At 32.2% G+C, this 18374-nt stretch overlaps 4 protein-coding genes and 1 non-coding gene across 5 annotated transcripts; all 5 read right to left on the reverse strand.

The window, feature by feature from the left end:
• Positions 1-2: 2 nt before the first annotated feature.
• On the reverse strand, positions 3-9518 carry NAEGRDRAFT_68488 (uncharacterized protein; the record flags this gene model as incomplete). Its single annotated transcript, XM_002676195.1, has 1 exon — positions 3-9518. The coding sequence occupies one exon, from the start codon at positions 9516-9518 to the stop codon at positions 3-5; it is 9516 nt and encodes a 3171-aa protein (XP_002676241.1).
• Positions 9519-11459: 1941 nt separating this feature from the next.
• On the reverse strand, positions 11460-11849 carry NAEGRDRAFT_68489 (uncharacterized protein; the record flags this gene model as incomplete). Its single annotated transcript, XM_002676196.1, has 1 exon — positions 11460-11849. The coding sequence occupies one exon, from the start codon at positions 11847-11849 to the stop codon at positions 11460-11462; it is 390 nt and encodes a 129-aa protein (XP_002676242.1).
• Positions 11850-12539: 690 nt separating this feature from the next.
• On the reverse strand, positions 12540-12620 carry NAEGRDRAFT_t369. Its single transcript has one exon. It is a non-coding gene; the product is annotated as a tRNA-Leu (tRNA).
• A 381-nt stretch (positions 12621-13001) lies between these two features.
• Positions 13002-14072, reverse strand: NAEGRDRAFT_68490 (rho GTPase activating protein; the record flags this gene model as incomplete). The annotated part of the gene is made up of 2 exons (XM_002676197.1): positions 13002-13248; positions 13567-14072. The coding sequence occupies 2 exons, from the start codon at positions 14070-14072 to the stop codon at positions 13002-13004; spliced, it is 753 nt and encodes a 250-aa protein (XP_002676243.1).
• A 902-nt stretch (positions 14073-14974) lies between these two features.
• On the reverse strand, positions 14975-17875 carry NAEGRDRAFT_68491 (uncharacterized protein; the record flags this gene model as incomplete). Its single annotated transcript, XM_002676198.1, has 3 exons — positions 14975-15640; positions 15717-16021; positions 16066-17875. The coding sequence occupies 3 exons, from the start codon at positions 17873-17875 to the stop codon at positions 14975-14977; spliced, it is 2781 nt and encodes a 926-aa protein (XP_002676244.1).
• Between the last annotated feature and the right edge of the window lie 499 nt (positions 17876-18374).

Here is an 18374-nt window from a genome sequence, read left to right on the forward strand (position 1 = left end):
ATTTATACCCAAGTATTATAGCTTACACCTCTTGTTATAAAATCACCAATATCATCTTCTTCTGCATCCATATTAAAGTCCTCTGTGGTTGTTGTAGGTGTTGAATCAATTGAAGAGTTGGTGTTAATTTTTTCGAATAAATCTTGTAAAGTGCTATCTCTACTTGTGTTATTATCGTAAAATACATATTTTCCAACATTATTTTTCTTTTTTCTTCTAATAAAATACCATCCAACACCAGCTACAAGAGTGGCACAAAACGCTACCACCAAGAGTAAACCAATTGAGCCACCTACAATGTAAGGTAAATAATCAATTTGAGTGAGTGAGAAGTCTGATTTTGCACAAGTGACACAAACTTCCATCATACTACTCACAGTTAATTCAGGAATTTGAGAGATGCCAGAAAGTAATTGAGCGCATGAAAAAGCTTGTCCAATTCCAAATTGATATCCAGTTGGTTTGGCAAGAATTTTGGAATTATCAGAAACAAAATTAAGACTACAATCAATCATATCAAGATTAATATTTTTCAATTCCCATTTCGTTCCCTTCTCTGTTAATTTCATTGAAATTCTGTAAGAAACACCTGAACTGAATAAACAAGAGGCGGATGATTTCATTCCACTTGATAATTCACCTCCTGATAAAACTTGTTTTCCATTTTCAAAAGATAATCCACCAAAGAATGTTCCATTATTCTTTTTAGAAATCCAAAATTCAATTAAATTACCATTTTCAATATTTGAGAATGGTGATAATTTAAAATCAAGTGATACAATATTACTGATATCATGTAAATCTGATGATGCAACAACTTGTCTAATTGGTTTGTCTGTACATTTTGATTTGTTCAATTTACCAATATTCATTTTAATGATCAAAGGTGGTTGAACTGTTTCAGTTGTTTCTTGTCTTTGAATGATTGGAGGTGTTGTATCTTGATCTGGAATATCTTCTGGAGGTGAAATACTTGTATCAAATTTATCCAAAGAAGTAACTTTTACAACTTCTGGATCAACATATCTGATAAATAATTTGGTATCATAATTACTCGAAATTGAATCTTGAATCAAAGCTGCTCTTATATTCATTATGGAATCACTTGTTCCCAATAATGGAAGTTTAGCTGAACAAAATGTTGAATTGAGAACTGTGCATGCAATTTGAGTTTCTTCAGTGGAATATTGTTGACGAATGAAAAGATTGACATTATTGGTTGGTGGGAAGAATGTTGCCATTGCAAGAATCCTATCACCAAAATAAGCTTGTTTTGGTAAAACTTTCAATAAATCAAATCTATACAATGTCAATTCGGTATCGGTTGAAATTGGTATTGGATCTGATGTTTCACTAATTAATTCAATTTGAACTGAAACTTTAAATGAATCCTTCATTACCAAATCTTGGGGAAAGTTGCTTATCAAATCCTTTGCATTAACGAATGGCTTGAATGTAGTTCTTGTTCTACTTCCTGAGGTTTGAACTGGTAAACGAGCAAGAATCAAATTAAGAGGATCATATTTGAGAATTAAATAAGGTCTTGTTCCTGGTAAAACATAATTTCCTTCCAAATAAATTGGAATTGAACCAGTCACTGGAACATATAATGGATAAATCTTTCTAATAGATAAAACTGTTGCCTCACTTTGATCATTATTAATATAAGCAATAGGTTGGAATTTTGTTAATTGAGTACTTTGATCAAAAACTGATGAATCTGGAGTTAATTGAGAAACTGCAATAATCAAAGATACATCTGTATTCACATTGGTCACTGTAATCTTTTCAGTATCTTTCGTGAGAACAACCAAATCATTCTTATTAACAACAAAGTTTGAATCTGAGGCTAATTCATTGAATTCTGGACTTGATGAATCAATATCTGGAACAATTGTACTGATAGTTGTTGTTTGTTGATCACTCGATAATAAATATTGATCTGGATGATCATATAAAACAAGTGTAAAATATTTCTGAGTACTTTGAGGAATGACAATTTCTTTTGGGGTTTCATTTGGTGCTTCAATATTAACTGATACCAATAAACTTGAATTTGAAGTTCCTTCTTTGAAGAAGGTGAATGTTGTTGTATTGGTTGATGGATTGAAAACTTGATTTCCTTTATCAATATCTGTGAATGAAATTGGTCCCTTATCAAAAACTGATGAAATATTTGCTTCCTTACTTGATGTATCAATTTCCAAGATTGTAACATTCGTTGAATTATCTTTCAATGTGATACCAAGTAAATCACCATTTGGATTATCAATAATTTTGACAAGACCATATGTTGCATTATCCATTGTATTTATAATTGGAATAATCATTTGAGTTGCATTACTGAACTTGTCAATCTTCCAAATAATTAAAGAATTTGGAATCTTACTCTTATATAATAAGGTATCAAAAGTTAAAAATTTGTCACCACTTTCAGTATTTACATCTGTTGTAATAGTGTAATATTTCAATAAATTACTATTAGTAACATTGGATGGAATACCTTCTAATAAAGTTGTACTTTGTAATATCAAAGATTTACCACAAACAGTATCCATCAACGATTTTTGTAAATAAATGTTAGAATCTATCACTGTGATTTGTTCTGCTGGTACAAATGAACCTTTACACAATTCAGTTGTGGTTTGATATTGACATAATTGACCAGTAAATCCATCATGACATTTACACAAGTTACCTTCAATACATTTACCATTTCCTCCACAAACACTTGAATTAATTCCAGGTGTACCAAAACAAACTGGAATGGAGCAATTCAATCCAATATAATTCTCCAAACATGAACAAGTATCATTTGAAATACAAATTCCATTTCCAAAACATGTTAAATTAGATGTTTGTTCAACACCAAAACAGTACGTTTTAGGAATTGATGGAGCTGTTGGATCATTATTTCCAGAATTAGATGTTGGTGTTGTAGTATTAAGAGTTTCGTTTGGAGTAAAATGATTAGAATCAATTGTTGAATTAGATGCGTTACTTGAACTGGTTGAATTGTTAGAACTCTGAGAAGTATTAGATCCATTATTTGAACTGGTTGAATTGATAGAATTATTAAATCCATTATTTGATTCAGTAGTATTGTTGGATGAATTTGAGCTATTGTGTGATAATGTAGAATTGTCAGACATTGAAGTAGTACCATTAACTTGACTGGAATTATTGCCTGTTGGTGACGAATCGTCAATTGTACTGTTATTAGAATTATTAGAACTATTGGTATTACTATTTGAACTATTGGATACACTTGGATATGAGTTATTCATTGAATTAGAGATGGTTGAATTATTAGTTTGTGAAGAAGTATTATTAGAAACTAGAATTGTACTATTTGAACCATAGTTGGTTTCATTGGTGGAATTAGAAGTATCATAATTGGAAGTTGAGTTATTCAAGACATTGGAGGAAAGATTTGATGAATTCTGAGAAGTGTTGTTACTATTAGTAAATGTTCCATTACTTGTATTGATAGTAGTAGAATTAGAAGTAATAGTAGAATAGTTTCCATTAGAATTAGTAATATTACTTGTAGAACTATTTGTAGAAATGTTACTAAAATTCAAAATATTAGATGAATTATTCGATAGCGATTCAGTTGTGGAATTGGATATCACACTTGATTGATTTGAATGACTACTTCCATTATTGATATTACTTGTTGAATTAGTTGTGTCAATAATTGAATTATTACCACTACTTGTTGAATTATTTTGATTAATAGTACCATTTATACCATGATTATCAATAGAGGTAATGTTTGATGAGTCAGAGTTGTTCAGCAATGAACTGTTACCATGAGAATTAGTTACATTAAATGTTCCATTACTTGAATTATTGACAGTAGAATTAGAGTTATTTCCATTCGAATTAGAATTATTGGTAATGTTGGAAGAATAAATAATGGATCCATTTTGAACACTTGTTTGATTCTTGTTGAGAGTTTCATTAAAAACATTGGTTGTGTTTGTAGCTCCATTACTTGTTGAATTATTTTGATTAATAGTACTATTTATACCATGATTATTTGTTGAATTGGAATTATAATTCCAGGTAGTATTATCATTACTTGAATTATTGAGAGTAGAATTAGTGAAATTAGAATAACTATTCGTTGTAGAACTATTGTAAGAAGAATTAATGGTCGAGTTAGACGTTGCATTATTGTTTGTGGAATTTTGAATCATTGTGTCATTACTCATTGATGTATAGTTATTAATAGTATTGCTACTATTTACATTAATTAGAGAGTTTGTAGAATTAATTGTTCCGTTTTGAATTGTTGTGGAGTTATGTCCTTCACTTTCTTGATTAGTATTGTTGGTATTAGTACTATTGGAAGAATAAATAATAGACCCATTTTGAACACTTGTTTGATTCTGGATGATAGTTTCATTAACAACATTGGTTGTGTTTGTAGAATTAACCGTTGCAGAATCAAGTGATGTATTGGACGAACCACTTTGATTCTTAATAGTTTCGTTGTAATTACTCGTCTGATTAAGCGTTGAATTTGTTGAACTTTCGCTTGTGTTATTAAGACTTTCTGAACCAGTTAAATTTGATACCACCTGAGAAGTGTTTAAACCATCAGTTGATGTTTCATTAATACCAATAGTATAGTTTGAATCTTGAGTGCTATTTTTAAAATTGGTAGAAGAGGTAACATTCATAACTAGAGTTGAATTGAGTCCACTATTTGATGTATCATTTCTATTGTTTGAAATGGAAGTTTGATTACTTGAAACAGTATTATTATTTTCAAGAGTTTGATTATTTGTCATGGCAGTGTTATTTGAAACAGTATTATTAGAACCTAATGTATCTACTATTCCTGTACTATTTGTTTCATTTTTTCCAAAGATTGTTTGGTTATTTGAAATGTTAGTTTGATTATTCAATGAGGTATTGTTTGATGAACTGATAGAGGTATTACCACCTAATTGATCTGTATTATTTTGTAAAGTGCTAGAATTAAAGTTAATGGTGCTATTAGAAATGTTACTGCTATTTGATATAATTCCATTCGAAGAATTTGAATTCAAATATGAGGATGAATTATTTTCAAGAGTTTGATTGTTTGTGATAGCAGTGTTATTTGAAACAGTAGTTCTGGATTCTCCTGTGCTATTTGTATCATTGTTTCCACTATCAGAGAAGGTTTCTGTGTTATTGTTTGAAGAAGTGTCATTTGTTGAATCGCTGCTTGTACAATTAGTAGAGCCAGTAGAGGTTCCTGAAAGTGAACTATTTGATGATGTTGTGTTTTGAGAGCCCAATGTTGAATTGTTACTTGCTGTATTAGATACTGTCTGATTATTACTTCCTTCAGAATTTTTGTCCACATCATTGCTACCCTTACTAATGGAGGATTCATTAGTTTTAACTTGATATATAGCATCATCAAAATAGAGTGTTTTAGGGTTTGGCAATAAAACTGTGTTGATCTTTCTTTCAACTGGTTCAATTAATTTATCAGAAGGTGTAAGTATACTTGAACCATCAGCTTGTGAAATAACTATAGCATTATCAGTTTGGTAAACTCTTGTAGAATTTTTTAAACTCATCTTTGTGTTATTATAATACATAGCTAGTTCAGTATCTGAGGAAGTCCCATTAACTACAACTGAATAGAAGAAAGATCCCTCTTCATTAACCACTACAACACTTTCATCAAAACCATCAAAGATAAAGAAGTAAGGAATTGCATTTGGGTTATTTGCTATTTTAAATGATGAAACAGTGTTTGAACCTCCAGTTAATGATAATTTTTGAATGGTTTGAACTTGTGATTTACTCTCTTCGATAATTGGCATGTAAAATTCTAAAACACCATTCTTTCTAAGAAGAGGAGTACCATATCTTATTTGCTCTGGTGTAAAGACACCTGGACAGTATGAATATCTAAATGGTACATTAAAGTCATTTGGGAGATAATAATAAACAATCAATTGATTTCCATCCAAAACTAACGCATAGAAGTCTTCTCCACTTGAAAGAATTCTCGATGTGGCGTTATTTGTTGGAATAGTGAGAGTCACATTTACAGGAACAGGGCTTGTGGGGTTTACAATAAATACATTAGGCACTGGTTCATCAATTAAGGAAGTATCAATAGTGATAATAGCCGTATCATTCATTTTCTGGGTTTTCACTAACTTATCGAGAAAAGAATCTGTAGTGCCTGGCATTGGTCTAGAAATAGTCAATTCTGTAAGATTTTGTTTCTTGTAAGTGAAATAGTAGCCGCAAACACTAATTTTTCTTATAGTTAAAGTTAGTAAAAACTTGCTATTATACTTCTTTTCAAGATTGAGAACAAAATCTTCAAACTGACCATCGGGAGTACATATAACACTTCCATTAGAACCAGTAGAGTTGGATGATCCATTTGAGTTGTAATATGTTGTTGTGTTGGAACTTTTTGAATTGTCTACGTAACTCGAATTGTTTGTTGAGTCAAGATGAATAGGTGTGTTGCCACATGTTGTACAATTAGTTATTGTTGTATTGTCATATGTACAATTAGTAGTTGTGTTGTCAAATGTTGTACAATTAGTAGTATTATCATTGGCAACAGGAGGAATCTTAATAACATATTTTTCACTATCATAAAAATAGTAGGAAGGAGGTGGCAAGTCTGGTGATTTCTTTTCGTTGGATGATAGATCACTTGGGGAAATAAATAATATTTGGCTAGTTTGAAATGCATAAACAGTAACGAACTCGTTATAGTAAATACCAATGGATATATCTGTTTGGAATGCGGTAAGTAAATATCTTTCTGTAGCAAATGAAAAATGTTCCCAAGGCCAAGGGATTGTTGCCAATTTACGTACTTCGAAAATCTGAGATAGAGAGTAGACATTAATGCCCTTTTCACTGTATGTAATTATTCTTTCCTCTGTACCATTAAAAATTGAGAAATATGGTATTATCTGTGGATCATTGGATATTGTAAAAAAATCCAATTTTTCATCATATTGATTCAAGGATAGAATAAGAATAGTTTGATTTGATCCTTCCTCGATAATTGGCATGTATACATTGATTGTGCCGTCACTTCGTACTATAGGTTGTCCGTATCTTATTAGGTCTGGAGTGAACAGTGTATTACTAATTGAGGAAGATTTGTATTTCTGCTTATCTGAGTTAAATCTTTCTATTAATAGATTGTTGTCATTCAAATTCAATACAAAATACTGAAGACCGTTGCTTAGTAACCTTAATGATCTTGGAGAGTTTGTTGGACCTCCAGTGGTTAAATAGTTTTGAAGATGTAATTCTTGTAGAGACCAGATTCCTATTGGAGAAATAGATGAAATGTAAAAGACAGGTTGTGTAGATAGGTCATAACTTGCCCATGACTGATCAACGGTAACCAATAGTGAGCCTTTGAATACCTGGTATGTAATGAGCTTATCCTTAAATGACTCATAAGAAACAGGATTGTTTTTAAATTTGGAAAGTCTTTTTTGCTCTGAGCTACTGGTTTTTTTTGAAGAACTGGTAGTAAAATTAATAACAATAGGTTCCATTGTGTAACTAAGGTCAGCCTCAAAATTTGTTTTAAGCCCAATATAACCACCCAAAAGGACTACTGTTGTATCTATTATCTGACATGAAACACCATAATATGGTGTCTTACATTTACATTTTTCCGTAATCTCATCACAATAACCATTTCCACTACAAACCAGAGAACTGTTTCCACTAATTCCCCTGCATGTTACCTCGTAGTCACACTTATCGCCTTTAAAAAACTTATAACAATTGCAGGTATCGTTTTTCGTGCACGAACCATGGCCACTACAAACTGTTGGATCAGCTGATTCTTTCCCAAAACACATTACAATGGGTTTGTTGAATATTTCTGACGGGGTGGAATATTTTGGAGAGTATTTCAAACCACCTAATGATCCAATAAATTGCCACAAAAACCCATCCTTGAAATTTCTTCCAATAGAAGCACTTTGAACTACTTTGTCAACAGTTGCGTTGGCTGAAAGAGTTATATTAGTGGATAAATAGCCTTGGTAGCTATAAACACGAGTCTCGAAAGTGTCAGTACCGTCCATATTTTGGTTTCTAGTAATCGTTACTTGATATGTACTGTTGACTTTAAGGTTTGGATCCAAAACCATACTTTTTCCTTCTGCAATAGGTGACAAATCCACAACCAAAAACTTTTCTGAGCTAATGAAAACTTTGAATCGGTTTACATAATCAAAAAGGGTCATAGCAGATTCAAGTGACAACGGAGAAAAGTAGAAATTGAATGTAAACTCACCACTAAGTAGCAAGTAAATATTTGGATCCGTAATTGAGCAATACGAGTCTTCAGAAAGGGAAACAGAGAAGTCATTATCAAGGCCAGGAGTGAGCTTTACATTTTCACAAGGAAAAGAAGCACCAGTAAGTTTGTCAACCAGATACAACTTAACTGGCTCTCCCTTATAAGAATCGCTTGCTGAAGAAGGTACGCTAAAATATGAGCTGTGAGCTGGAACTCCGTAATAAATGGCTTGCCCTATTCGAAATGATTCAGATTGGCAGCTTACATCGTTGAAAAAATCAATAATATTAGAACAAAAAGGACCATCATGCAAGTAACTGTACATAAGTAGAGTCTCCTTAGTATAATCTAATTTGTTGTCTAACATATCGTAACAATAACCGTCCTGTTTCATATTACAAAAATTACCCACTCTAGATCTTGTCGAGGTTGGTTTACATTCACTATCTGGTGAATCGCCAGTGTTTTCACATTGGCAAACATCTTGATCAGTACAAGTTCCTTTTCCGCTACACACTCCAGGCTCATCAGCAAAAATACCAAAACATGATTTTTGAGAGCTAGTCTGTAAAATAAGTGACAACTTTTCAATTTGAACATGTGGCTCTATGACAAACATGCTTGAGTTACTAATGAAATTTACAAACGAATCCAAAGAGGAGAATGAATTAATACGAGAATTAATGTATCCATTAAGATTCAAATACACGCTGTTCTGATAAATAGTTACTTCCAAATAATTATTAAAACTACCAGAGACGGACTCGATGGATATCCACTCATTACCATTAAATAAACTCAGGACAATTTTGAAATTGGCCATATCAATTTTTAAAACTGGATTTGATAAAACTGAACAATCTCCATCTGAGGTTGTAAAGTTCAATGCAAAAGTCTCTGCCTTAATAATGTTCAACATGTCAATATTTGATGATATTACAATTCCTCCATTACTCGCAGTATCATTTCTTAGATATTTACTTTCAACATTTCCATTATTATAGTTCAATCTGTTCCATATCCAAGACTGAACATCCAAATCAAATTTGTAATATATGTTTCCAGTAGAAGCGCCTTCAACAACACTCAAATTTCCCAATAACATTAAGGCTTGTAAACAGCACAATGTCATAATGATCAGCAGCAAACCACCATTCCTATTCGCATGCCAACGCGATGAAGAGTTAATTTCATCTCCTCGCATTGTTGAAACATGCAACTGTTGGCTTTTCATCTTGTGGCGCGACAACGGTTTATCTACAGTTGAAGTGTTGGTTGTTCTTTTCTGTATAGTTTGTTATGAGAATTTTTTAAAAGGTGATATTGATTTTTTGGGTTGATATTTGGGTCTCTGTTCAGACATGTTTGAGCGCACTAAGGTGATGGATCACCGAGATCTGGAAAGATACTAAGCGCGAGCCTTATCATGCGTGGATTTTGGTGTGAGGCTCAACAAACTCTTTCAATTGCTGCATTGTTGTGAATGGTCTAGAATGATAACGTCCACTTCAAAAAAGGTCTATTCATTACAGTGATTACCGTAAATTGAGACACAAATCCTCACGCAACAACTGTTGCACATCAGCTAATAGCAGCAATACATTTTGATTCAATGGAGAATATTTAAAATTATGATGAATTTGATTTGATCCGAGGGATCACGTTGCAGTTTCTCAATTTTTTCATCTAATAATATTTCCATGTGAATACTTTCAATGATGATTTTGTTGATGATCTTTAATCCTATTGTTGCTCTCTTAAGTCAGCTCATTCAATGAAATTAATGCTCATCTAGATAGATTATTACAATTTTTTCATCTTTAATTCTTTACATCAAAATATTTGACGATTTTTTGATATGGAAAGAAAAGTGATGAGTGAAATTTGATGATTTTAAAAAAATATTTTAACAAGAAAAATTTCATCAAATTCGCAACATGTTTCATCATGGATGATTTTCAAAGGCAATTCTTCATCACTTCCAAAACCATTTTCAACACAACATGATACGATCATTTGGAATGTATAGAAATTAATTTTATTAAATTTCAACATGAATTTCAAATTTTAAAAGGCAATGATTAAATTGATGGCGAGTCTTGTTCAATTGGAGAGGTAAAATTCACTTTATTGAATGATAATCATCAGAAATATAACAAGTAAATGGATGCCATTCTTTTACTTGAAATAGAATTTCATCAATTTATTAATTTTAATATTTTCATCATGAAAAACATCAGACAAGACAATAAGAAGACGATGGGCATGTTCTAAATGTTCATTAACATCACCTCAGAAAGTTTCAAAACTTTCCATCAAGCACATGTAGAGTTGGAGAAGATAAAGTAAAATTTAATTTCATCAAAGTGAAAAACACTTTTTGGTAAACCTGTTCAATTTCAAGAGGAGGCACAAGATTTGTTATTGTACCACATCATAAAGAATGTTTTGCCAATGTTTTTCGATTATTTTCCAGAGATGATAAAGTTGAATTTTCACATGCTTCCAAACATTATTCATTCATTATTTACTTGATAAATCTTCATCAGGACAATAATAAATACATCACTTGGATGTTATCTAACATTACTATTCATCTCATTGTTTCACTCCAAAAGTTTTCCAAGATATCCAACAATCCTCCCAACAAGAATATTTTACCATCATATTTCCAGCAAAGAGTTGTATGAATTTGATTTGTCTTTCACATTTTGATAAGAATGGCTACGGCCATATCACGATGAATGCACCTCATCCCGTCCGATTTGAGAAGTTAAGCACCGTCGAGCCACATCAGTACTGAGGTTGGAGACAACTTGGGAACCTGTGGTGCTGTAGTCTTTTTTGAAATCTTTCTCTTCTAAATAGATCAAATTCAAAGGAGATAAACAGATGGTCAGGTTGCAATCTTTTCTAAACAATAACTTACTGAACCAACAATCAATAGATTAGTTGCCTTCACTGTTCATACAGTCGCCATATTCCTGGCAGGCTTCCCGTCCAATTAAAAGCTTAGTTTAAGCAGAAATAGAGAGAAACTCTCTAACCCTTAAAACCACAAAAAAGCAACTAAATAATGTTAAATTTAAAAGCAAAATTGATTTAAAAATTTATTCTTTTTAAGGAAATTTGATTTGTTTTTCAATTATTTACGCTTGTAGATATCAACTTTCTTATTCTTTCCACCTCGTCTATTCTTTCTATTTTTCTTTCTATAAGTATCAATTCTTCTCTTATTAAATCTTCTCTTCTTTCCATAAACATCAATCTTCTTTCTAATAATTCTCTTCTTTCCAAATCTCTTCCATCCTCTTCTCTTTCTTCCATAGGTGTACTTGTTGAGCTTTCTATTGTTCTTTCTCTTCTTTAATCTGTATTTCTTGAGATTTCTCTTCTTGTTATTATTCTTTCTAATGTACAAGGAAAGTGTTGAGGCAGCAGTTGTTGCTTCTTCTGCAGAAACTCCTGAAGTGAAGGAAAGTGCAAGAATGGCCAAAGTCAAGGCAATCAACAAGATTGAAATGAATCTTTTCATTGTTTTTTTGAGTGTTTTGTTCAAGAAGTGAAACATGTTTCAGTATTTAAAGATTTGAAAAGATATTAAATAGTTTGGGTATTATTTGAAAAGAATGGTAATATTAGTATTACCATTTTTTTGGTATGATTGAAGATGAATGATTTTCCAAAAAGAGAGTAGCCACAGATTTTGGACATTGTACATTTGGTCTTTGTTAATCAGTGCGGATAATTGAACAAGAACAGAATGAAAGAACTTCAATGGTTGGATTGTGCACAAAGATGTGGAATATCTTGAAATGAAAAATTCCAATGTTTAAAGAATTAGAAATACGGCTGGTTACAAAAAAACTCTATTGTTTATAAATCTCTATTCAACGATTGTTTTGTATTGAGAAGAATGTCTGGCTAAGAAGTCTGAAATAATCTGAATCAGGTGTTGAATTCACACTTTTCTTGAGTGCCTCCAAAATATATTCCCACAGTAAGAATAACGTAGTCTTTTTAAAGGACCCACCATCAATCTGTTTTCCTTCTAAAATATTCCAAATATTCAAAAAATTGGAGAAAACTAATCCGAGGCTATTTTCTCAGTGAATACACACTATCACCCTACCATTCGATAATAAATGATGATAGACTTCAATTACTATCATAAAATATATAAATATATAAAAGTGGACAAGTGGTAAAAATAATAATTAAAAGCTGCAGAAGGTGGGATTTGAACCCACGAAGCTTGCGCAGTAGAACTTGAGTCTACCCCCTTTGACCACTCGGGAACCCCTGCTTCATATACTTGAAATAAAAACATGTTATGTTTTGTATCAATGCTTAGCCTTAATATTTTGTTCCTTAAAAGAAACAGTTTTCTTATTACTTTCGAATATTTCGCCAAGTCTTAAATATATGGCAAAACAGTTCTCTGTCACCTTTTCATTTCGATTCTATCCAATAAACAGTGTTGATATTCCTCCAATGCATCTAGAGCCATATAATTGTCTATTGTTAGTACCAGAATGGTGACAAATATTTAAGAACAACCAACTCAAATCTTGTGACCATATATTTGTAGTAACTTTACACTCTAATATGGAAAAATTTATTTGAATATTCAAACTATAATTCAGAATTTGAGTTATTAAAAATCCAATCCATTGTAAATAAAATTCTATTCAATTAATCTAGTAATCTTTTCAGATAAGTTTTTGATGCTTGAGGTTACTTCCTCAACACTGGATCCATAAATTTCCTCAGAAATTTTAGTGGTAGCCGAAGGTGATGAACAAACAATTGTTGTGTTCAATGTAGTATCCAAATATTCAATATAGGAAAGGCAATCATTCATGAAGAAATAATCAACATGGTCAATGAGAGATCTGACAACATTTTGACCTGCCCTATAGGTCTGTAATAATCTGTTATTCAATATTTCCACACAAAAAAATAAAAATTTTCATGAATCTCATTTGAAATGTGTGATATATATGATAAACCTACTGTTGATGATTAAGAGGAGATTGATACTCTAAAAAAGGATGAGACATGACCAGAGGATCATTTTTTCCAGTATCAGGAGCTCTTAAAATATTTGGTGAGAAAACTATTGATAAATTCTCTGAATTCATCCTATTGGTTGAACTGTGTGTTGACAATTCATGTAAAAATAAACATAATTGTTGTAAAACTCTATTTCATTAATAAATCTCAAACAATAAACATGAACCTCTACTTACAATCTATTCGAAGGTGGAATATAGGCCAATAACTTTTTTATACAATCCAATCTTGAATATTCATCTGGTATCGAATCTGCAATTACAAACATGTCATAACATTCAAATGTCATCAATGGATTTGGTAATTCTCTAAAATACATCTTTACCAATCCAGCAATATTATGCACATTTTCAATACTTTTCAATTCAATTGCTTGTCCATCATTTAATTGTTTTTTCAATTTTGAAATATCGGCTGCATTTCCTGAAATTCTAAATAATCCCTCAACATTGTAGCAATGTTTTAGGAGAAATTTCATGGATTTGATGATAAATTCGGGAATTTCCGACTCGGAAAGTGCTTGACCGAAATGGACTTTGACTAGATAGAGTGATTTTCTATTCGAATGTTTGTCTTTTTCTTTCGAATGTTCTTGTTGTTGGTTATTTAAATAAGTGGTGGTTGAAGATGATGATGAAGTGCTTGGTTGGATGGTTAGAGTCGATGGAATGAATTGTGACATTTTTTTTCAAACAAATGACAGGTGATTGTTTTTAAACAGAAATGTTTACTCTTCGTCTTTCTTGAATATTTAATTGTTAAATATTTAAATAGTATTTAACTGTAATAATACTGTAAAGAAGGCTTTCAAAAAAATGAGAAAAATTTAGAAAAAAAGAAGGGAAACGTTTTCTCTCCAACACTCTTGCTCAAGTATTAAGGTGTAACGGAATTTATTTTCTCTGTAGTAGTAATAATTAATACTAGTAATTGTATATTAAAAAAGTTGATGATTAAGGAGGAATAGAAAATGGTTGAAGCTACATGTTTTGGATTATTGGCCAGCAATCCGAGGGTTTGTTCAGGTAATGGAAATTGTACATATTTAAACTTTTGTGATTGTCAAGACGGTTGGGATGGTAATCAGTGTCAAGCCTTAACAGCAATTGATATTAGAGAAGTAATGTTTGGATTTTCAATTACTGGTCCAATATTAGCTGTTATTATTTCAATCTTACTGTGCATTCCCTTCATTATTTATATTAGGAGAAGGAAGAAGCAAGAGGAAGCAAGGAAATCAGCATCAGCTGCTGCTGGTAGTAATGTAGATACAAATTCCTCTTCCGATAGAGTGATAAGGTTTAGTGGACGAGGAAAGAGTAATAGTAATGCAGGTGATGATATTCAACGATCGCCCACCCATGCCTATCTTAAACCTCATCCTTTCACATTGGGTCGATCACACAGTGAGAGAACTGACCGATCTGATGATATACTTATTGGCAAATCAAAAAGTCCTCCTCCTTCAAGCATATCATCATTGGGAAAGACAAGGAGAGAATTGAGTGGAAGCTTTTCTGAGCCTAAAACACCAAAGAGTCCAAAAGATACTTCCAACATACTGAACGATGAAATGAATCAAGTTTAATAAAGAGAGCTATCCTTCTTCTTTCTGTAGTGAGCATCATAGGCACAAACATAAAAGTTATCAAAGACAGGGAAAAGAGATCCCAATAATTGACGATGAGGTTGTTCAGTGATCCATTCAATGGTTGGTGAAATGGTATGATTAGAAGTTAGAATATCTTTCGAGTCAATTATGCTTTCCACATCGTTAAGTGCACATACAAAGTGGCACTTGTGTTTTTGAATAAAGTTTTTGTAGGAGATCATCATGTATGGGAACGGGTATGACATGATTTTGTGACAGAAAAAGTCTCCATAATCTGAATGCTTTCCTTCTTGTTCTTCTTCAGAATCAGTGGATTCGCTTGAGATGGAAATATTGTCGTTTCGTTTTGCTGTAAATGGATTAATAACAGAAGTATCTGCCTGGTAGTAGAGTAATAAGGCTAATCCATTCAAGTCACTTTGTTTCCAATAGTAAGAGTGACTTAACAAGCCAGGTTTCTTTACAAGTTCTGGTTTATATCCTGGAACCATAACTCTAAATCCTCTATAAGCATATTTTCGCAGTCTTAATTCATAAGTAAGTGATTGTCTTTCAATATCTACAAGATTGTAACGACGAGTAAATGCTCTTCTAAATCTTGGTAAACACCACACTTTGTTTCCATCATATCCAACGCACTGTTATTTCAAAAATTCCACAATACAGTCCAAAGTAGAATTAGTCTCGTTGTGATTGAACTCATATATTACTTACACAAGAATCAATATCAAAACCAATCAAGACCTCTGCACAACTCTTATATAATCTGGTAACAACTTGAATAGCAGGTATGCCAGGGGCACAGAATGTTACGGTATATTTTGTTCTGACAACAATAAAATTATCCTTTTTCACCTTCTTGACCAACGAATAAATATGTCTAATCTTATCTTCTGCTTCAGATTTAGTAAGGCCGTACAAAAAAATGTCAATATCCTGAGACGACTGAAGCATAGTTGCTGCTATCTTCTTATTGTACATACTCGCATGGGCTTTACAACAAGTTTGAATGGCTCCTCCTAATATTTAAATGAGCAAATTAATAATACAATTAGTCACTTACCTGCAATGAAAACTCCATTCCAATCCAACTCTTCGAAAATGTTTGCAGTGAAAGACTTGAAGTTGAAATCAAATTCTTCCTTTCCTGTGGCAATGATTGGTATTTCCTTGCCATGTAGTTCAGAATTATTTTCAAAATCGAACAACATGTTTGTTAGTGTTGGTTGTTCCACAGGATAAAAATCTGTGACATTATCGAACACCGAGATTAAGTTCACGAAAGGGTCATCAATCAAAGGATTTTGTCTGTCATAACTGAACAATTTTCTAAGAATTGATTCAGTTTCTCTAATTTCTCTATCTTCCTCGCTTAAATCTTCAACAGGATATCTGAAAATATCTATCTTTACAGTGAGAGCATCAATACCAAAAAATTTAGACTCCTCAATGAGTTTAATTTGTTTTTGGTTAGCCAAACCAGTTGGAATAGTTTCATTCTTGATAAACTTGTAAATATAAGAAAACATAGAAGGATCCCTATCCAAAAAGATAGACTTCTTATCCTGACTCTTATTCATTAACTTGTAAAGTAAGCTAGATTCGTACTTGAGCAATTCAGTTGATTTGAAAGCAAAATCTTCACCACCAATATTAAAAACAATATCAAATTCTTCAACTGAGGTGGATTTCGCATCCTCATTCTTGAATGATGCTTTCATTTCTACCAATTTCGAAATTAAATCCTGTTCTTTCTTCAATCTTAACTTTTCAACTAGCAATTTAGACTTTTTTTCTTCCATTGACCTCAATTGTTTAATGAGTTCTCTAATTTTTTCATCAGCTTGAGAAATGGCTTTTTCATTGGCCTTGACTTTTTTATAATATTCTTCTTTTTCTTGTTCAATGTGTCTGTACTTTTCAGAGAGAACCTCTAATCCTAATGGATTTTCGAAATTTTCAACCTTCTTCTCAATCAAGGTCAACAAATCTTTCACACAAAAGTAATTACAAATTTCATGAAATTCCAAATAGTTTGCCAAATTGAATCCTTCTGTAATAAACTTGAACTTTTTCCTCATGGTGCTAGTAATTTCGTCTGAAAGTTCTTTATCACTTGGTGTAATCTCCTCGTCATCACCTCTGAAAAATATGAGAATGTGTTTAAAGTAGTCTGAGTGAGGAACTGAACGGAAAACAACTCTTCCTGCAGAATCTGTTTCAATATCAAATCCTCCACTTTCCTTGTTTTCAATCATTACCTTGATCAATGAATCATACTTCATCATTGTCTTTCTAGTGGTTTTATAAATCTTGCCGTCAATGTTCAATTCAAGAAATGTTGTATTATCAGTTTCTTCGAGATTAAACTTGATAATTTCTTCTACCAATTCATCGGATTGTTTTTCCTTCCTCTCATACTTTAACAATTCAATTTTAGCCTTTTCTAATAATTCCCTGTCAACTTGATGAACATTATTGACAATAGATGAAGATGCTTCTGTTTCCTCCTTGTTATTACTTTCTTCACGTTGTTTGGCCCAGTAGGCTTGCATTGATCGCTTCACATAATTTCTAACAAGTGCAGATCCTTGTGTTGGCCGTTTAGCATCCTCCAATATAGTGAAAATAGGATGTTGAAAGAGTAAATCATCCTTAGAGAAGGCTGAAGCACCAGCCCAACCAAAAGGCTTTGTATTTAAAGTGGTACTATTATTATGAGGATGATAGGTTCCACAACTTGAACAATAATAATAATCACTATTGTTACGACGATAATCATCATCGTAATCATCGGAATCATCGTCTTCTTCAGAGGGATGGAAGGATCTATCACTTTCCCATTCATCAGAATCTTCGCCGGATGAGTACATTTTTACTGCAGAACGTTGTTGGTATTTTTTTTACTTCTTTCAGAATGAAGAACAAATGGTGTGTTTAATTTCTAGGCTAAAATTAATGTCGATAAGAATAAGATTTTTAGAGTTTTAAATTCACATATTTTAGATTGTCCAGAATTCTGGCTTGATTGTGTGTTAACAGAGTAAACTTCATAATCATCCACAGTAAAAGTTATAGAGCCAGCTAAATACAATGCACACGACTCACCAAGGACACATTCATAATCTGATCCAAAAACTGTAACACTATCTTTTTCAGTTTGGCCACGAATCATCAAATCGGGAATTTTACCAAATTGTGGACCATTATTCTTATAATTTTCAATGGCAGACTTTGGGTTCAAAACTCTATGCAGTGACCACTTTCTTCTCCACTTGCAGATTTAATACTGAATAACATTGCCTTTTCGTCGAAAACACGAACTCTGGTAACAGTGCTCTTCCAAGATACCTCCGAATAGCCACCAAAGAT

The sequence above is a fragment of the Naegleria gruberi genome (genome assembly GCF_000004985.1).
Source record: "Naegleria gruberi genomic scaffold NAEGRscaffold_29, whole genome shotgun sequence".
Classification (NCBI taxonomy): domain Eukaryota; phylum Heterolobosea; class Eutetramitea; order Acrasida; family Naegleriidae; genus Naegleria; species Naegleria gruberi.